This window comes from Asparagus officinalis, chromosome 7, assembly GCF_001876935.1.
Source record: "Asparagus officinalis chromosome 7, Aspof.V1, whole genome shotgun sequence".
Taxonomy (NCBI): Eukaryota; Viridiplantae; Streptophyta; class Magnoliopsida; order Asparagales; family Asparagaceae; genus Asparagus; species Asparagus officinalis.
The window spans coordinates 99,257,564-99,278,820 of record NC_033800.1 but is presented as its reverse complement, the minus strand read 5'-3'; the positions used below and the strand labels follow the sequence as shown (position 1 = coordinate 99,278,820).

Sequence of the window (21,257 nt, the reverse complement as noted above, 5' to 3'; positions counted from 1 at the left end):
GACGGCGTAACGAAAGAACTGAGAAGATGGGCTGAGATGAAGGGTAATGGATGAAGTGGTGAATTGAATTCATCTTTAAAAGTTGGTGGAGGTAACGGAAGATCGGAGGAGGCTACATAACCGATGAATTGAAAGGATTAGGGCGTAACCGATGAATTGAAAGGAGGAGGAATATAGGCGTAACCGATGAAAAGGTGAAGTGGTTTATGAATTCAGGATATGTTTGGTAATTAAATTTGGTGGAAGGCTATTTTGGGGAGGGTGAAGTTTTTCATGAACTCCCTCTTTTATAGGGTATAAATAAATATAAATATAAATATAAATATATAAATATATAAATATAAATATACATATAAATATAAATATATATAAATATATAAATATATATAAATAAATATAAATATAAATATAAATAAATTAATGCTTCGGTGATTTATAACACTTTTAGTTTGTGGGCTAATTAAATGTGACACTTCAAATTTAGTAAAGATGAGTTTAATCTATGATATACGGGATTCTTTTTAGCTATTTAAATTGTTTTAAATGCGTTGGTGCCCATCGATCTCACCTATGCTTTTGACATTTATGAACACATGCACCTATCTTTTCGTTTATGTTATCATGTACAAGGTGAAATTTGATATGCCTCTTCTGGCTAAAATCTACAATATTAATTGCCAGTTATGTGTGGTAAAGGGTACGCACGCTTGAAACAAACATATGGGTGGCCATGTTCTCGTGTCTGGTGGTGAACTGCTGTGTTTGAGATATTCATGCCTATGTTTTGTGTTTGAAACACTATGTTCATAGCTTTCATTTAGGCTCTGTTTGGTTTGGAGGAAAATAAAGAAAAGGAAAAGAAAGTGCAATAGAAAGTATCTTTACCTGATTTGGTTTGAAAGAAAATTAAAAAGAAAATGAATGTTAAAATCACCGTAGAAAGTCTCATATGTTCTCAGTTCTCTTCCCCTTTCCCGACTCAAACGGAGCGAAAATGAGAGAGAGGGAGAGAAAATCTCGCCCGACGCCTTCTTTGAAAATTCCTGACTCTATCCCCGATCTCGTCGACTCCATCCCCCCCTCCCCAATCCGCTCCCTCCCCCACCCCCCCTCCAGCAAACCCTAGTCGAAGGAAACCCTAGTTCGAGCAAACCCTAGCGATCAATGGAGGCCTACGCTGACGAGGTTGGAGCTCCGAACTCGCGGGAGACGGTGGACCTCGACGAGAGAGTGAGTCGGTTGGTGATCCTCTGGACCAAGAAACGCTCGGGTTCTCCGTCGCAGGCGCCGGATTCTTCAGTTTCGACTTCGTCGGCGGCGGTGGCAGCGGTTTCTGGGGATGGAGGCGGAGGGATCTCAGAGGTAGCGCTAAATCAAGCGGATCAACTTCTCTTCATTTTTTTTCTTTGGTAATCTTGAGAAAGTTATGATTTTTTTATTCATCTATGGTTTGGAGTTAGGGCTAGTTACTTCTCTTGTATGTACCGATGTAGAGAAGTTCAAGAGACTGACCATTTTATTTTTAGCTTTAATTTGAATTTAACAAGAATTTAGGCATTTGAGATGAAGCTTATCATTCAAACCTGTAAAGGATGCCCATATAACTCTTTTGATGATTGGGGAAAATGTCCATGGCCAAAATACATATCGGTACTAGGAGGTAATTTAATTTACACTCTAATTACATGTTTGCATTTTACCACCTAGTTCATAAGTTTAAGGAATTGTTTTCATTGTTAAAACTAATAGAAACTCAAAAAAACTGCGCATTATTAGAATTTGCAATTTCCTTGGTTTATGCCGACAAGAAGGTGAGTTCAGAGCTTGTAACCACATATATAGAAGTATAAATTTATAATCTACCTTATTAGAGCACATAGTTTGAAATATCCTGTTCAATGAAAACCTTCTGGAAGAGCAAAATATTCTCAAGTGTCTGTTCGAGGTGGTGCCCAGATCAACTAGCCATCAGTAGGGAGTTTAGCAGTGATTTTATACTATAACTTGGGCATTTTCCTTTGATTCTTTGTCAAATGTACTGGTTACCTCTTGTTTGTCACCTTTGACCAGTGAATGAATAACATTTTGCACTAGAACAATCAATCCTTCTACTGTGATTTGTAATCTTAAACTGAGAGTGAAACATTAGCTATCACTGCGAGGCGATCCCGTCGCAAAGTTAAACTCTTGTCATGAAGCCACACCTTCAGTATTTCATTAATGTGAGATGATTGGGTTGGAATTCTATTTTAGAGTGTGTATATGCCTGTGCATATATGTATGCATACTTGTGCATGTGTGCTTGCACGCATGCGTGCACGTGAGTGTGCATGTATGCATGTATCTGTGGCTGGAACTCTTTGAGCTTAATGATACATTCTGAAAAGAAATTAACTAACCCTCCAAATTTTAGTTGCTAATGCTAATATATACCCTTTTATTTGTAAATATCAAAACAAACCATTGCCAATGCTAATATGTACCCAATACAGGATCTTGGGTACAGGTCTATAACAATGGGGATGTGTATGAGGGAGAGTTTCATAAAAGGAAGTGTTCAGGGAGCGGGGTGTATTATTACTATATGAGTGGGAGGTATGAGGGGGATTGGGTTGATGATAAGTATGATGGGTATAGGGTGGAGACCTGGGCGAGGGGGAGTCGATATAGAGGGCAGTATAGGCAGGGGTTGAGACATGGCTTTGGTGTCTATCGGTTTTATACGGGGGATGTGTATTCCGGTGGGTGGAGTAATGGGCAGAATTATGTCAGCTTATATTGGGATCCATATCGCAAAGAGTCTACTTCTCTCTCAATTCAATCTTCTCCCTTTATAATCAGCCATCTTTAATTTCTCACTGATCCAAGTTCCAAGTTTGGACCTGTATTCTAATATTCATAATGTCTTGTTAGTTATTGGGGTGTTTGAGCTGGACTCCCTTGTTATTTGTTGTTAAATTGATTTGGGATTTAGATGGATAGGAAGCAGATAATATTTAACATAACCACTTGAAAGATAAATGAGTTGACATTTAACTGTAGTTCCTTATAAGGTAAAAAGATCCAAGTAGTTTCCGCCAGGTTGTTATACTACAAAAACAACAATCTATATGTATTAGCACTCGTCTCACTTATTCGGATATGTATTTGAACTTCATTTGTCCACATTCATACTACATCATCTCCGCCGAAATTTTCTTTTCATTGGGGCTAGTACCATAGTGGCCTCTGACAGACTCAAGTCTTGTCTGCAGCTCGCTGAGTTCACAGTTCTAGGTTTAATTTGCAAGGTCATATGGATCAGAGCTTTGTTTGTAAGGTGCTCATCTGGGGGATTGAGGGAATTTTTGTGTTAATAAGAGGAGAGTTTCTTCAGTGTGAATATTTTGTTCGGGAATTAAGAGGATATTGATGAGGTGTTTGTACACCGGCAGCCAATATTTTGGTTACTTCTAAGTTATAACTATATTGGAACTTATGTTGGTTTATAGGCAGAAGTGTAGGAATCTTTCTTCATTGTGATAGAGAGTTATGTTGGTTTACTTCTAAGTTATAACTATATTGGAGCTCACATCTTCGTTTATGTTTTACTTTTTATAGTGTTAGATATAATTTGTAGCAAATTCTAAGTTATAACTATATTGGACCTTTATATTCTACTTATTTGAAATTTTTTGAATTAATTTCAGGGGATGAAGGATGCGAGATTGATGTTTTGATGGGCTCACTAAAGTCAAAAACCAAGGACTTCGGCATATTTTTCTCTCTCTCTTTAGTTAATATTCTCTATATATGAAATTGATTGTAATAGATTTTGTTGGTTAAGATTTTTTATATGAAATTGATTGTAATAGACTTTGTGACTAGAAATGGATTATACTTTATATTAGGAATATCATGACATTTACTTTAGATTTGTTTTGGTTCTTTCATTGACCTTTCTTTCTGCAAATATTATGTGTGAGAAATGTTGTTCTTTAATTATCGGAATTGTGGCTGTGCTTCTGCTTGTTAATATTTACAAACTCGATGTTGATGGCCACTCAACACCTGAATCAAACAATATGAATCTAATTCCAAAAAGTATGAATTAAAATTATGTTGTGATAATTTTCTTCCTCTTTTCTCAGGAAGGTAACCAAACAAGAGAAAATGATTTTCTTATGAATTTTCTTCTAACTTTCCTTACAATATTCTTTCTAACCAAACAATAAAAAGAATATCATTTTCTTTTCTTTTTCTTTTCCTTTCTTTTTACTTTTTCTTTCTTTTTCTTTTCTCTCCCTTTCCATCAAACCAAACACAGCTACAGATCACAATTCTAGCTAATTTCCGCTTGCTCATAGTTATAAATAGAGGCAGGAGATAGGCCCCTTGAAAACTTATTTATGCTGTAGGTTGAGGACTTGAAGAATTAAGATTGAAAGAGGTGGTACATTAGATCAGTTTTAGATCGCATTAAGTTATTCATTTAATAGATAGGCAGTGTTATGCTTATGGTTGGTAAACTGTTTCTCTTATCTTTAATGAAAATGCTCTGTCGTATTAGAAGTTGGTTCAATAAGGAAATTTTATTTTATTTTTATAAGTAACATGTATGTGGTTGCAATTTAAAAGTATATATAGCGCCAAGATATATTCAGGTTCTTAGTTTTTTTTAGATAATTTTGGTAACTTTTGATTAGGATGATTTGGATAGGTTGAGATTACTTAAGGTGCTATAATTGTATTTTGATTAGGTGAGGTACCTCTTTTTGTGCATCATGTTAATGCTCACTTGTTATATTATAGGGATTTGTTTAGTGTAAAGCATCTGTCCATATTTTATATAGATGAGTTAAATCTATGATATATAAGATGGTTTTGGCTACTTATATTGTTTCATTTACACTGGCATTGAGTGTCACCAATTGACTTTTATGGGCATACCCATCTTTATTCATCTCTGGAACATGTACAAGGTGAAATGTTATACGCTGCTTTTTATCTAACGATATAGATTATTAATTTCACGTTTGTAACTAATGGTTCTTCTGTTTATAAAAAGAAAATCACTCTATATAGTTTTGAATGGTAAAGAGTACGCATATTTGGAATAGGCACATAGATAAGCATGTTATCGCGTCATATACTTAATATAGTTGCTGCATTTTTCACGGGACTAGTAGTCCCGTTTACTATACGTGCACGTTTTCGTGCATGCCCAGCAAATTAACGAGACTAGTAGTCCCGTGAAATATACTGCTGCAATTTTCATAGGACTAGTAGTCTCTCTAAAGTGGAGATAAACTTCTTAAAAGCCCCTTAACTTGACAAGCTAAGATACTAGTCAGTCATTATCAAATTATTTGCACTTATTTCCTCAAATTCTTTAAAATTTAAAAAATTACTTCATCAAACTTAATATTAGTCTATCAAATCTTCAGGGGTTTGGAATTACCCACGTAAATGTCCATAAATAGTTGAAATTATTCACTGAAATTTCTATTGCAAGTTACCCCTTAAATTTATAAATAGACCCCCAAATCTTAAAAAATTTCAATTTCTTCCATCAAATGTTCATATTTTGAATTTAGTCTCTCAAATTGATTTATAAAAACTTAAATTAGTCTCGCGAATAATTAAAGATTTAGACTTACTCCCTTAAATGCTCAAAATTAGTCCCTTAAATCTTTATAAAATTTGCAAATTACTACCTTAGATTTAAAACTAATACCTCAATTCGTTAAATATTTTTAAATTCCTATCTCAAGTGGTCTTATTTCGGAATTTTAGACCCCAAAATGGTGAGTATTCTCAACCCACTTATGATTCACAAATATTTTATCCTATTTGAGGGGTAAGTACACCATGGTGACCAAAACTATGGTTTCTTTTATTTTTTAGTTTGAACCAAACACTAGAAAATGAGCGAATCAGGTCACACATCAACTATTTTCTTGTCTTTTCAATTTGAACCAAACTAAGGAAAGTGATGAAAAGTAATTATGCACCATGTTTCTTTACGAAACAAACACAAAAAACACTCTTCCATGAAGGGAAACACCAAAAAGTGAAGGAAAGTGGGTTTAAGAAAGTGAAGGAAAGTAACCAAACAACCACTTAGTGAAAAGATTGAAATTTACTCGGTTAATTAGCCAGGTACGGATAGTACTAGAGGGAGATTAAAAATTAATTAAGCACCCCGTTCCTTCCAGAGTATTTTACGCAACCCCTAAATCCTGCCTTAGACACCAACGGATTCAAGTAAACTTAAGCCGGTTCACTTAAGAATTTCTTGTTCCTTAATGAGCTCAAGTCCTTAGGAGCCAACGTCTAATGAGTTTTAAAAGGCTTGGGTTTGTGTAGTGAAGAATTAGTGATTTGTGGACAAAGAAAATGATGATAAAATCCCTCACATTATCTTGATTAGGGGGTTTTTGCCCTTAAGAATATTTTTAAGTGTGTACTAAATCAAGATGCTCAAATCACTTAGGTGAATTCCTACTAAATATATGCAATGCAACCCTATTAATTAAAAGGAAATATAAAAGGATGCAAAAAGCAAATCTTCTTGTTTTTAATAAGGGTTAACAATAAAACAAAGGTGAGAAAGAAGGCTCTTGTTTGAATTTATTATCTTGTTAGAAGTTGTTCAAGTGAAGGGAGAATTTTATTAAAGTTGACAAGAAAGAATTTTTTTTAATAATTAGATCCTAATTATCTCTAATTGTGAGAAACTAACTAAATGGTAGAATTGAAAATACTAGAAAGATTAGTTACTAAAAGTAAATCTTTAAATCTTCAATCTTTGATCTTCAAGCTTTGATCTTCAATCTTCAAAGCGGTTCCCTCACAAGAAAACACACAAGTTTAAAAACCAAAATAAATAAAATCCTATTTATAAGCACCTTCTCTGGCAACGGTGCCAAAAACTTGATAGAAGGTAAATGATAACCAAAATTTATAAGTGTACAACTATCAAGTTATAGTATAAAAGATTGTCGAATCACACGAGGAAGGTGTTCAAAGAATTAATCAAAATTGATTTTTAAGTTGTGTGTGTGACAATTAGAAGAGATAAGAGTGGTTATGGAGAAAGTGGTTGTGATTATATGCAAATGGAACAAAACGAGATTAAGAGATGAAGAAAATAAAGAGTAATAAAACCAGTAAGTAAATAAAGAAAAATGAAGAACAAAGAGAAAATTCAGGAAAGTAAAGATGGAGGATTTAATTAAAGATATGAGGAATCTAGATTGAATCCACTAGTTAATTTCAATTATAAATTATGAACTATTCTCTTTTTATTATATTTTATATTTAATGTATTAAGCATAAACTATCAAACCACTTAAGGAAAACATAACCTATCAAATTATTATCTAAGCAAAATTAGCATTCATGAAAAGAACAACAACTAGATAGGAATTCTAGAATTCATAAGCATAACCTATCAAACCTCTCAAGATCAGCGTAGATTATTAAATTCTTCTTCTACCAATTAGTTCTCTAGTTGATTATTCTACACATAATCATTTTAAGAACAAGAGAATAATTCACTAATTATAAAAGAAATCAAGCTACTTTCATACAATTCTAGAATTCCTTCAAGAATTAGTTCCACATCTTAAAAAATAAAAACAAGAAAAAAAATCTATACTAGACAGGATAATAAGAAAAGAATGAAGATAAAAAACTAATTACAAAGAAGAAAATGAGAACAAAGAAGTAAAGATCTAAACTATGATTATAAAAATAAATCTAACGAAGTTGCAAAAGAAAAGAACATAAAAGAAAATCTATATTATGCAAGAAAATAAATTAATATTACAAAATAAAAGAGCAAGACAATAATGTAAAAATAAAGACATGAATATAAATCTACTCTACAAGACATTAATGTAAATCTAAACTACTAAAATAGGAAGAAAAGAGATTACTACAAAAGAAACAAGAAAATAATAATAAACGGTCTTCTTGAAAGCAAACCTTCAACTTAATATCCATTTTCATCTTCATCTTCATCATTAAACAAAAAGAAGAAAATAAAAATATGAAGAGGTGAAAAAAATCTTTTATTAATTGCAACAAAGTTATAATTTTAGAAAGGTTTTCGATCAATTGTTTTATATATTGTTATATTTGTATATATGGTCTTGAAAAATATTTTTTTCAAGAGATTTGAAAATTATTTAAAACAACAAAGAGTTAGCATGTTCTTTTCAAAAGTTTTAATTAAATTTCTAAGTTTGACTTGGTTTTGTATTGCTATAATGGAAGATTTTCTAGAAAATTCACTTTGGAGTTATATATAAAAATATTTTCTTGAGTAATAACTACCTTCAATTAGATTGTCTAAATTTATCAAATAAATTTAGTTATTTACTGACCTCTTTAAATTCGTAAGTTGACCGAATTTTGTGGGTATATTCCCTGCAAACTCTCACGAGACTACAACTCGTCCACTAGGATAACCTAGGGGTTTAAAGGCTTGTTGTATGCGCTAAATACAACCGTGATTCTTGCGAAAGTGAGTTAAGATTTTTTTTTAATTACTTTCTTTGCTAGAGGACTAGCAAAAGTTTAGTGTGGAGGTATTTGATAATCATATTTTTATTACAATTTTATACCCTCATTATCTATTTTACATGAATAAATATACCACTAATAATTATTTTTATCTTTAATTGTAGGTTAATAAAATAATAATAAATAAAGGCCCAAAAGACTCTAACTTTCTAATTCTGTAACATTTTATTGAAGTCTAGAATCAAGCCAAGTAGCCTGTAGAAGCTAGAGAAAATTAAAAATCCAATATAAAGAGAAATTATATTCAATATGGTTGGACGTAAAGAAACGACGATATCTCCCAATCCGAAATGCGGAATTTAACATATAATATATGAAAATCGTCTATCTCGATGAGACGAAGCCAACCATAAAGTCAGAATTTTGATAGGATCATCGATGCTAGCATCGATGCCAGCATCGATGCCTGTATCGATGGTGACGATTCTGTTATGAATCAGACGATGAAAATCAAGTGTTTTGGATAAGAATTCGATCTAAGGGCTCACATTCATTGATGTTTACTATAAATATGGGTAGAGAGTGAGAGGTTGAGGGTGTGAAAAATTTTGCAACTCCATTTGGAGAGGAGGGTTACTCTTAATTGAGAAGACATTCCAATTTTGTAACTTTTGTTACAATCAATAAAAGAATTTTTTTCACCACTTCATATTTTTTTCTCTTTGTTGGATGATGAAGATGAAGATGAATATCAAATTGGAGGTTGTTTTATTTTATTTTATTTTCTTTTTTATTTCTTTTCTTATTGGTTAGTAGTTTAGATTTACATTAATATTTTGTAGTGTAGATTAAATTTCATGCATTTAATTCTTACAATTTATTTTGTAGCTTAGTTTTTAAAATTTATTTTGTAGCTTAGATTTTATTTTCTTGCACTATTCACCTTGAGACTAGAACCCTCTTGGGATTAGTTTTTCTTTTCTCTTTTTTTTTTATTTTCTTTGATTCGCCTTGAGGCTAGAACCCTCTAGGGAACTGTCCTTTTCTTAGATGTGAGATTAATTCTTATTGGAACTCTAGAAATTGCATAAAACTAGCTTTATTTCTCTTATGATTTGTTAATCTTTCTCTCATGCTTAAAATATTCATGCTTAGGATATTCAACTAAAGAACTAATTGGTAGAAGAAATTCTAGAATTACTATTTAGTTATTATTCTTTTCATGAGTAATAATTTTACTTGGATGATAATTTGATAGGTTATACTTCCCTTGAGTGGTTTGATAATCCATACTTAGTAAATCTAAAGTAGAATGTGAAAAAGAGAATGATTCATATCTTATAAGTGAGATTAGCTAGTGGATTCAATTCTAAATTTTTCATATCTTTAATTGAATCATACATCTTTTCTTTCTTGATTTTTCCTTAGTTCTTGATTTTCTCTTATTTGTTACTTGATTTTTATTTCCTTTATTCTTCTTTCCTTATGATTTCATTTATTCTTTTATCACACCCACTCTTCATTTCTACCATATAAAATCTCATTTATTGACTTTTGCACATATTCACAACACTACTCATATCTCCACAATCACAATTTTTATCACTCCTAATTGTCACACACACAACATAAGAACCGATTCTAATTTTCTCCTACAAACACTTTTCTCGTAAGATCGATAACTTTTTATAATATAACTTGATTGGTTATGCACTTGCAACTTTTGGTACATATTTATGTCCCGTCACAACACTTTTTTAATTGTTAACATCTTCAAATATTCAGAACAAAGATGATATTATAAATCTCTTGCAACTAGCTGTTTGTTTCCATTTGTAACGATCTAGTCATAAATAGTATATATGCCCTAACTTAAGAGGGAGTGTTAGGTATAATTGATAAGTTGGTATTAATAGATTTAGTAAACATTATGAGATATTATTGAGATATTGACAGATGTAATTAGATATGATTTTATCTCATATCTATTTTGTAATATCCTCCTAATCTATATTTAAAACAGGTTAGAGTTAGATAAATAATGAATCTGTCTTCTCTGAATATTTGCCGTCTCTAATTCTATACAAGCCTTGTCAATACTCCACTAAAACTCACGGCGTAATAAATCCAGCGGTTTAGAAAGTAGGGAGATAATTGAGGTAAAACTTCACTGTTTTCCATAATTTAAGTCAGAGTACACAAGGGAAGCAGAGAGACTCCAAAATGTGATGGGAATTTAAAAATCAACCATTATTGTACATATTTAAAATATATGATCCATTGACGTGCTGTACGAATCATTGACATACTATGTACGGAGTTACTCATGCTACTACAAACATATCTGCACAAAAGCCATAGGAGACTAACTCATAAAGCGTATCCCTAACTAATTCGTAGTACTTCTATGGAAACTTGCATCCGCGCATGAATCAGATCAAGAATGAGCTAAACACAGCCTCTTATTTCCACTTCTTTTTCTCTCTCTCAATGAACTCATCAAAGCACTTGTTGAGCTCATCTATAGGCAGAAGATGCAAGTTCCTTTCTTTGAAGGATGGAGATCGAAAATCTCATCCCCTTCATTGCTTTGGAAGAAAATTCTTTTTAATGATAGAGACCCTTGAATCTTTAGCTCCTGACTTCATTTCTACTATGAAGTTATGATAATGTTTGAGGATTGTAGTATTATATTCTAACATATCTCACAGGTCCCTCTAAACCTTTATATCAGAACTCTCTGAAGTTATGATAAAACTTGAGGATTGCAGTTTTATATTCTAACAGTGAGCAAGTGGAGATAACAAGAGAGACATCAGTACAAGTATGAGAGAGCCAAAGATAAGAAACACGCAGAAGAAAAGTCCTTTTTCTCATGAAATTTGGCCTCTTGATCTCATTGTTGTTGAGAGAAAGAACTCCTTGGGGATGTCGCTCTTCCATGACTCTCACCTCGCTCCTTGGTCGTGAGAAGGCTATATCCCACGACCTCCTCTGACAATTCACACATTATTATTTAAAGGTGCTGTCGGGAGTATGAACTTTAGATCACCAAAGGACTGGGAAATTGACTCAATAGAAAGCAAGTGGGAGTAGGAACTTTAGATCACCAAAGGACTGGGTAATTGACTCCATAGAAAGCAAGTGGGAGTATGAACTTTAGATCACCGAAGGACTGGGTAATGGACTCAATAGAAAGCAAGTTGTGCGTTTAGAGTTTAATAAGATTAATTACAATATTATATTATGTAACTGTAGAAATACGTTGGCAAGCAAGAGCTTTAGGTCATGTCTATGAGGCAAAGATGCTTGGCATACAAAATGTAGTTACTATTTTATGATGCGGATGAGAAGTCGGTCTCCTCTTCCAAAACCCAATTGATCCGAGTCCAAACTCCACACGATACTCTTCCAAAACCCAACTGATCTGAGTCCAAACTCCACATGATACTAAAAATGATTTACCAATTCAACATGTAGGAATGCTGTAAAAGGTCAATGTAACTGATATATTTCGCATACTGCGTAAAAAAATTTAAAAACAAGAACCCACCCCCACCTGATAGGATTAGCGTTACTGGAAACATCATCGTACACCTCATAAAATCAGGCACAAGGTATGGTCACATAAGAGCGTCTTGGTTGCTTTAATATTTCTGCAGCAGAACCTTCATAGGTCTGGATCAGTAAGAATAAGATATTGGTCCTGCCCACCTGCTGTTTTTGACGAACTGGATAACACTTGTTATTTTGCAAAAAACCAGTATGGTGCAAGTAAATGGAAGAAATTGATAATCATGCTGCGTCGCACAAGCTCGAGCGTGAACCAGGCAAGTTTTTGGTACCTGTCAGCTACTGTCAGCCTGTTGGTCACATTTCGACAAGCTCAACAACTATCAGTCCAAGGACATTAGAGCACATAAAATATTTAAAATGAGAAAGAAATGGAAGAAAAGGAGAGATTTCGTATGAATTTCTGAACTCTAAATGTAACCTCTCTCATAAAGCTAAATCAAAGCTTCTAACCAAGTTAGAACTTACTGCCAAGTGCCCATATTAGCTAAAATCTACGGAAGTATCCAAGGCAATCCACTCAACAGTATAAACAAGGTGAACCTAAAAACAGAGAATGGGAGGCTTCCCTCCAAATGTTTTTCTCGGGCTTTCTACTTAGTTGCCAGGTCAACGCAAAATCATTTTTCGACATTTGATTAGTCATACTTCTGTGTTGTTGCTTGTAGCCCCTCAAAGCAGGCCAACAAAGGGAGTAACTATAGATGAATCACTTGTTTTTATGATAAACGCCTCTTTGTGTTCTGAACCAACGGGAAGTCTACAAGAACAATGAAAGACGAGCTCTCAGCTTCTCTAAGGTACTGAACGGTACCGTTCATTATCTTAACGAGCTTCTGGCTAATGTATAAACCAAGTCCTTCTCTTGAGATGCTCTGGCCACGATGGAACATCTCCTGCACCAGAGCCTCTGGAATACCTGGTGCTGGATGAATGATCCTAAAAAAAATAATTTTAAATCATAAGCAACGTTAAACTTATTGCTAACGAAAAATGAGTCATTCAAATATAATAGAATATTGAGATGTAATTCTTTTTTCCTTTATTTTTACAGTTTTTTCCTTTATTGAAAACCAGGGATATTATTAATTTAACACATGTTATCCCTTGAACTGAACTGAATGGAGGACAAGAAGTCATGTAGCCAATAAATTACTTGGAATAAAGGCTGTGTTCAATTTTGCACCAGTTATACAGGGTAATAAACTATATCTGCAAATGACAATAAGCTTACATAGCTCTTTCGAGTAAATTGATAATCAGTACCGCTGGGATAAATCGGGCCCAATATGGAGTTAATTGGCCTTAAATAGAGGCAAGAAAACAAATTTACCCAAAAGATTAAGCTATTAGGTATTGTACCTAACTCCTACGTAAACACATCGCTCTTTAAACTCTTTCAATGTGAGACTATACTTTTTCCTTAACTTTTCCAATGTTGAAGTATACTCGTACATGAATTGGGTTGAACACTGATTGGCTCACACCAAAGTAACCGACCAAACAGCCAACATTTAGACAGTGCGCGTTCAGCCGTTGAAAAAATTTTGCGCGCGTCAGGTCTGAACAAATCTGAACCCAAAAACAGAAACGACCGTTATCCAGAGTTCGCAATATTCGTCTACAGATATCCAAATCACCTAAAAGACCATTCCATTGCAACATGTGCAGTTTCTTGCAAAAATATTGCAAAAAGGGTGCAGTCAGTCCAGAACGCTCGATACGACCCTCGCCATATCCATATCCACTTACCCATCACGGATACCGATACGAATATACACTAAGGAAAATTCATATCCACATCCGCTAAAATCAGATACGGATAGAGATATACATGCGGATATATAAATAGCTATGCATGCAGACACAAAACAGATATGAAAAAACTAGATACTATTAGAATGCATATAGTTTATATGATATAAAAGAGTTCATTAATATGTTCATTATATTTGAAAAGCTAAGGTTAGACATTAAAATTAACCTCAAACCCAACGGATTAAAACTATTGCAACAATATGACCAGGATATTTCGGATACGGATCTGGATATATCACTACCAAACCATATTCATAACCATATCCTATAGATTATAGATTTGAGTAACCATATTTGTATCATCATGGATACGGTTACGTATATTTCCTTAAATATGGATACGGTTTAGCACCCCTAATTGCAAATCTCCTATCCTATACAGTTGGAGAAAATCCCTTCCCCCCTCACCACATTCTGAATATTGTTATTTTATTTTTTTAGGCCAAAATAGCCCCATCTGAGAAGCAATCTTTTATGCGCTCAATCAATTTATTAAGTTGCAAACCTATACAAGCTTTAGTGTGCTAGCATGCTAAGTGGTACTAAATGATAAATATGAGCTTTAACATGTTAATAGCAAATGATATATTGTAGATTGTGCTCTATTTGCTCATCAAAAGTTATATCAAATCAAGCCAAATAAAAAAAAATTCAATGAATTAACGAGAGCCCAACTATCCCAAACTCCGACCAACCCAATTTTGTTCAATTCGGTTCCAAGCCACTAGTGGTATGGTTTTGGGTTGGCCAAATTTGGCCAAAACCATACCGACTGACCGAATGCTGACCCCTACACAAGAATCTCCCAACAGGTAACACTTCAGTACCATCACATATGTACGTATAAAGTTGAGGAATCTGAAACTTGGGAGCAATGGAACCTAACACAATGAGAAATGTTTATGACTAATAGTTTAGAATATGAAAATACCTTAACTCAAGGTGAACAATATGCACTCCAGTCCCTATTCGTTGTTTTCTTGAGATGCCGCGGAGAATTACAGATCCATCAGCAGGTGGTGAGAACTGAAGTGCAGTCACTAAAAAGTCTGCCAGAACTTGCTGAAGCCTCAAATTGTCACCATACAAGTTCAATGAAGATACTTCAGCAGTTGAATCATGAACAAGCAACACCTCTCGTTTCTTGCTTAGGGCCATCCCTTGAGATATGGCTGCCTCAAAAACTTCCCCAAGGCTAAATTCTACAGTATTCAGATCCATGTAGCTGTTCAGAAGTTCAAAATCTAAGTGAGGTTTAAATTGGTATACTAGATTTATATAAGATAATATGGTCAAGAAATGCCATTCAAACAATATTGAACCGATTCATCATGATTTTAGTCCGCACAAACTAATATCAGACATTTGATTAGGAAGAATCAAATCAAGGGGATACTGCAAATAGCTGATTGGCCAATGGTAACTGGTAAGTATATTTTATCATCAAACTTCCCCCGCAAGATATACACTCATGCATGAGTAGAAACAGTGGCACATCTTATCATATATAGCATGCCAAATTGGTAACTAAAGTATGCAACTTAGTATCTTGCACCACCAGTTCTTAGAGAGCACGACTAATTTAGCATACTGACTTCAAGTTATATTGCATAGATTACAGAGACAAGAACTTCAACCTCAGACTTGTTACTTATTGGATAATATTTAGAAGCATTCACAGTCCCAAACTCCAACCATATAGAAGCATGGATTAGCGAATGGCACAAATGGAGATGGCATTTACTTTCTGTGGACAAAGTATCAGATTTTGACATCTGACTAGGAGATCAATACTGAATGAATGGGATATACATATACATTGAGTCAATGGGAAGAGCCAGATCAGCAAAACAGTAAGCCGACGTAGGCCAATTTAGTGCTTGCACTCTCATGCATGTGCACGTACACATGTGTATGCATGTGTCGAAAAGAAATTTTTTTTTTTGCCGCATACAAAAGAAAACATTTGATGATTGGTTAAAGAGTGCCAAACCTCTTTATTTCTCATTCTATTCATGTAATTGTATGCAGTGCTCTAAATGTCTGATGTCAGGGACAATTTCGGATCAAAACATCCCATATTGGATGGAAGAAACTGGGGATTTATCGGAGATTCTTAATAGCCATCAGGTGTGACAACTATCAGAAAAATTGGATTTTAACCCAGAAGGTTTTTGCAACTACTATCTCAAATCACCATGGTTTACTGGTTTCTACTGTGCTTAAATATAAATCTCTCTATAAGAGGAAGCACAATGCTCATGGACTGATCTCAGTTACATGACTACTAGAAATCCTGGCAGCAAGGTTTTAAATGTTGGATGTCGGGTTCATGTCGGATGGCTGAAATCCATGTCGGATAGCGAAAATCGGGGACATATCGGGGGACATTGACTAAATATCGGATTACCATATCGGATAGGCACATATGTATAATATCATGTCCTAAATGTAATCTAAGCATTCATAAATTCAATATAAGCATACTTTATAAATTCTATAGACTAAACATATAAAAAAGTAAATAATATATGGATTTGGGTTCATAAATTTTTTCTATCGGGTTCATAAGAAATCCTTAAACATAAGAACGGGTCAAACGGTTTGGGTATTTATCACTAAACCCAAACCTGATAACAAAAAACAGACCTTAAAAAAATACCATATCGGCCGATTTTTCAAAATTAAAAAAATAGGCCGATATGCCCGATATGACATATTTCCGATTTGGCCCTGAAAACCGACATACGAGTTGAAAACATCCATGTTGTATCGGTCAAACCCTCAAACCGATATGTCGGCCGACATGTCGAACATGTCGGTCGACATTTAAAACCTTGTCTGGCAGCCCATGCCACCATCACCTTTGTCTCTTTGGTGGCTGAGAAGACTGGCTGGTTGAGTTCATATCTGTAACAATGAATAAGGGTTAAAGTTCATGTTCGAATTGATAGGGATATATACAACCTATCAAATGCTTCTTTTAATCGAGGATATGATGGGTATTTAGATGGTCGACGACATTGATGGACTAATTGATAAATTGCTACTGGCAGAGATTATAGCTCTGAAAGAGATGCACATATTGGAACTATTGAATATGGTGTTTTAAGTAACACTAAGCAAGTTTTTATGTTGATATGTTTTAGCAGGTTTTTGGTTGTTCCTCAACATGGTATGATGGATCATTTTGATCTTCATCTAAACTTCTTCCAGATATTACTATAAAAAATTATTAGAAAGGTTGAGCTTGATCATAAACCATTTGTAGTTTGCAGCCCTCTATTTAAGTAATATTTTCTTCCTCTAATACGTATGTTAAGATTTTTTTTTTTACACACACAGACATATATGCAATTGAATATATAAAAAGTGAGCACAACTGTACAAGCATATTAGACTATTATGACCTCTAAAAACACTCTTTTTAAGCTATAAATGCAATTGCATATACAAAACTGAGTACAAGGATATTAGACTATTATGACTTCTAATGGAACACCATCTGCACAAACATAATGCAATTGCATATATAAAAATGAGTACAAGGATATTAGACCATTATGACCTCTAATAAAACACTCTTCTCTTTTTTTTTTTTTGGGGGGGGCGGGGGGGTGTATATAGCGAAAGGATCGAGGATAAATTCACACATGAATCAAATCATAATCTCATAGTCTTTCCATCTTTCAAACATTATGTACGCCTGCTATCACAACCTTCTAGCCTTATTTAGAAAAGCAGCAATAAATTTTTTTTTTTTTTCGAAATGAGTCTGGACTTTTTATCCATCAACATTCTTTTAAATGGCACGACGATTTATTTTGACAATTTCCTTCTTTGGAGATAACTTTACGTCTTTACCCACTAATAGGTTGTGGAAGAAGCATATTAAAATACATGTCTTCTCAAATGAAAAATATTAATAATATCTGGAAATTTTTAACTTATTAAAAATACAAAGAACATTATAACGACTAATGAATTCAAGAAATTTTTTTGCACTTAAACTTGTGTTTGTTTTGCACTATAAATTATGTCATAAATGAGCAAAAATAAAGGACACAAGATATAGGCACAAGATAAGAAGGCAGGTAAATAGAACCAAGAAAACATACAATTGCAAAGAAAATCAAGAAATGTATTAGTGAACATCCCATTACAGAATGGATCAATCTAGTAGAACAAATCAAACTGATCGTCATCTTATTCTAGGTTTTTACAAGTAACGCATGTTGTATAAACGAGGTCATCAATAAGGGACAATGTAGAATAGACTTCCACATTGGAACGTTGAAGATTTCATGACCTAACCGGACCCAGTGTTTCTTCATCATACTTGATACAACAATTCTTGGGCACGCCTCAAACACGTGGTGGGAGCTTTAGTACTTAATCTTCTTCTTGTCGACATATTACACTTGCTTTACTCATCTAATGCTTATTTTGAATATTTAAATGCAGAAATAACTACAATAATATGCTTGGTAGATTTTTACGGATATCATTAATTGTTGTACCTCGGCCAGGTTGATCCTCCTTCCCTATAATTGCGCCATAGTCCACACGCAATTGCCCTTATGCTATGTCTTATTATATCAAATTGTACTGGCTTATCAACCCTCCTAAAGAATGAATGAAAAAATATGGCTTATGGCATAAAATATAAAAAAATTCCATACCACTGCTCAATGCTCTCTATGTCTAAGTCATCCAGGATTTTTGTCAACTGTTCCTGACATTGGATGCTAGTCTGAAGAAGTCGCTTTTGTTCCTGAGTTAATTCAGAAGCGAGCATCAAATTTTGAGTAAAAACAATTCCATGAAGTGGGTTTTTGATTTCTTGGCGTAAGTGCGCCACTTCCTTAGAACTATTATTGGCAGCCTGTTCAGCCCTTCTCTGCACCTGCAAGGCTTGTTGAAGCTCTGGGCTTGCCACATGCAAAAAGCACAACACCCCAGTGATCCTATCCTCAGAATCAGTCCTCTTGTTTCCTGAAAGTAAAGCTTCGACCAACTTACCATTTTGATCAAAGAACCCGAAAAGCAGTTTATCTACATCTTGACCTGCAATCACACCATTTAATAAGATCCTTAGCTTGGTTAAGGTGTCATGATCTTTGACTGGACACCCAAAACCATTCAGATCAAACACCTCCCCAACCAACATTTTACCGACTGCATCCTCCCTTTTCAAACCGGATAATTTTTGCATAGCACTATTCCACTCAACACAGCAACCATGCTCATTGACCATAAATATAGGAGGGACTAGTGCGCTTGGATTCTTTACAACAGCATTGTAATCACCTTGAATACGAGTGTATTTATCCATTATCATTTTCTGACATGTCACGTCTTGTCCAACAAAGCAAACCCCGACTGTGTTGTCCTTCATATCACAACTGCAGCAAGAGTTAACAATCAATACAACAGGCCCATCGCATTCTCGATGACCGAATGTTTTAAGTTTGATTTCAATATTTTGCTCTTCGTTTCCTGTTATCAAGATACAAGAAATGCATATTATCAGAATTAGCATGTAGCAACTTTAAACAACTTCAATATTTGAACCATAGATCGAGCGCTAGTGCGATGGTATGACACAGCAATGGACATCAACAATACAAAATCCGAATACCAGGTTGACACACGGCACTGAACTACATTTGATACAATGAAGATAATAAAAATAGGCAAAATTGAATACACTGGATTTTGTAGAATTGAAGTAGGATGGAGCTATTACCTTGCAACGCTAAGCTAAGAACACTTTTGGCCACATCAATCGAGTCATCATGTACAAGACCAGTCAGTGGCATACCAATAGCATCCTCCACAGACAAACCTGTTAGCTCTGCTGCTTTAGTATTCCATCCATTCATATTCCCCAAGGAATCAACAGCAAAAATGGGCACCGCTGCAGTTTCAATAAGACGAACCATTTCACTAGTAACCGCACGCAGTTCGTCCATTCCTTGAATCCTCTTCATATCATCAAGTGTTGAATTCACTAAGGTCTTGGATTCGACCACAGCAGTCTCATTCTGAAGAGATTCCCGTAGTATGAGCTGCAATGAATGAACTGAATCCATTTCTATATCTTCCCAAGGAAGACTTCGCCACTTTACAACCTCTAAGAAAGCCTTGAAAGAAGATCGAGGCTGCAATTTCCGGCCTTCATCATCTCTATTGGCAGGTTCATGTTTTGCTCCACCCCATTTAATCTCCTTTGCTGTGTGAGACCGAAACCAAAAGATGAAGTCTTTGTCGGTAATTTTGATTGCAGCCATCCCGCAAACTACATCTCCAAGGGCCAAAGCACCGGGATAACCAGCTTCCATTAAGCTATCAGTGCTTAAACCTGTACTGCCATCATGACACTCTAGAAGCCAGGCAGAAATATCTCTAATCTGAGGCTCTGTGGGCGTTGTTCCCAAAACCCAAATTTGGTTCTTGTAGTAAAGAGCAGCACCATCACACTTAACAATATCCATAACGTTAGGAGTCTGTGTAAAGATGCCAATAGGCGCATCCCTAAGAAGCATGTCACAGAGAACAGTCTGGGTCCGAAGGATATGCTTCTCCCTTGCCTGAGCAGCTAACTCTACCTCTTTGTTAAGCTGAATCCCGAAGACCTGAAGCAAGAATTCACAGGCATATCTAAGTGGAAAGGGGACAAACCTAGGATTTGTGTGATGGCAAACCACCAATCCCCACAGCTTTCTTCCCTTTTGATCACTGCCCGATTCATCATCGTCCTCATTAATGGTAACTGACATCACGAGCGAGGCAACAGAACCCATGTTCGACATGTACTGAGCATGACATCCATGAGGTGCTCTCAGAGTCGATCCACAGAGACTCAGAGGCTGAGCCAACTTCTTATCTTGGATGATTTTAACTGGGTGAGCAGAGCAGTCGCATATCATTCTCACCTTGCTCTTCATGAAAAGGAACCTCGAAGCCTGCGGGATGTCCGTAGCAGGATAATGAAGGCCGATATAAGGCTCCAAATCCGACCTCCTACACTCAGCTATAACTTCTCCATGCTCATCTTCATGAAACTTATAAGCCATTACACGATCATAACCGGTAAGGTCACTAATCTCCCGAACCAAAACATCACACAAAAGAGAGATATTGCCGCTAGGCAAGGACTGCAACCTTGAAATCGCCTTAGCAGCAAGCTTATAGGATTTCAATGCTCCGGCAGCGGTAACGGGTACATCAGCAGGGTTAACGGGCTCCAAGTCAATAACCAATCCAACATCAATCCGGTGAATGATCGCATAGAAGGGTTTGCCAGAACTCCTGCAATGTACAAGGATGGGGTTCAGGAGGTTGACATCTCC

At 35.0% G+C, this 21,257-nt stretch overlaps 2 protein-coding genes across 2 annotated transcripts in view; one reads left to right on the top strand and one right to left on the bottom strand.

Annotated features, from left to right (window-relative positions):
- LOC109847556 (phosphatidylinositol 4-phosphate 5-kinase 2-like) lies at window positions 1,165–3,719 on the top strand. Its single transcript, XM_020416790.1, has 5 exons — window positions 1,165–1,362; window positions 1,555–1,660; window positions 1,750–1,811; window positions 2,507–2,767; window positions 3,690–3,719. Exons 1-5 carry the CDS (start codon window positions 1,165–1,167, stop codon window positions 3,717–3,719), a joined length of 657 nt encoding a protein of 218 aa, XP_020272379.1.
- LOC109847555 (phytochrome C-like) overlaps window positions 11,995–21,257 on the bottom strand; it is a 33,894-nt gene continuing 24,631 nt past the window's right edge. The window contains exons 4-7 of the mRNA XM_020416789.1: window positions 19,652–21,253; window positions 18,585–19,401; window positions 14,834–15,127; window positions 11,995–13,023 (exon numbers count right to left, since the gene is read on the bottom strand). Of these exons, the coding sequence (XP_020272378.1) occupies window positions 12,804–13,023; window positions 14,834–15,127; window positions 18,585–19,401; window positions 19,652–21,253 (2,933 nt within the window). The 3' untranslated portion in view covers window positions 11,995–12,803. The remainder of the gene's footprint in view (window positions 13,024–14,833; window positions 15,128–18,584; window positions 19,402–19,651; window positions 21,254–21,257) is intronic.

What these genes read in the sequence shown, in the direction of transcription:
- LOC109847556 (XM_020416790.1), top strand. Translation starts at nt 1,165, where the DNA reads ATGGAGGCCTACGCTGACGAGGTTGGAGCTCCGAACTCGCGGGAGACG. An exon ending in TGGTTTATGCCGACAAGAAG is followed by an intron (nt 1,812 to 2,506) that starts GTGAGTTCAGAG and finishes TCTTGGGTACAG; the next exon opens with GTCTATAACAATGGGGATGT. An exon ending in GGAGTAATGGGCAGAATTAT is followed by an intron (nt 2,768 to 3,689) that starts GTCAGCTTATAT and finishes AATTAATTTCAG; the next exon opens with GGGATGAAGGATGCGAGATT.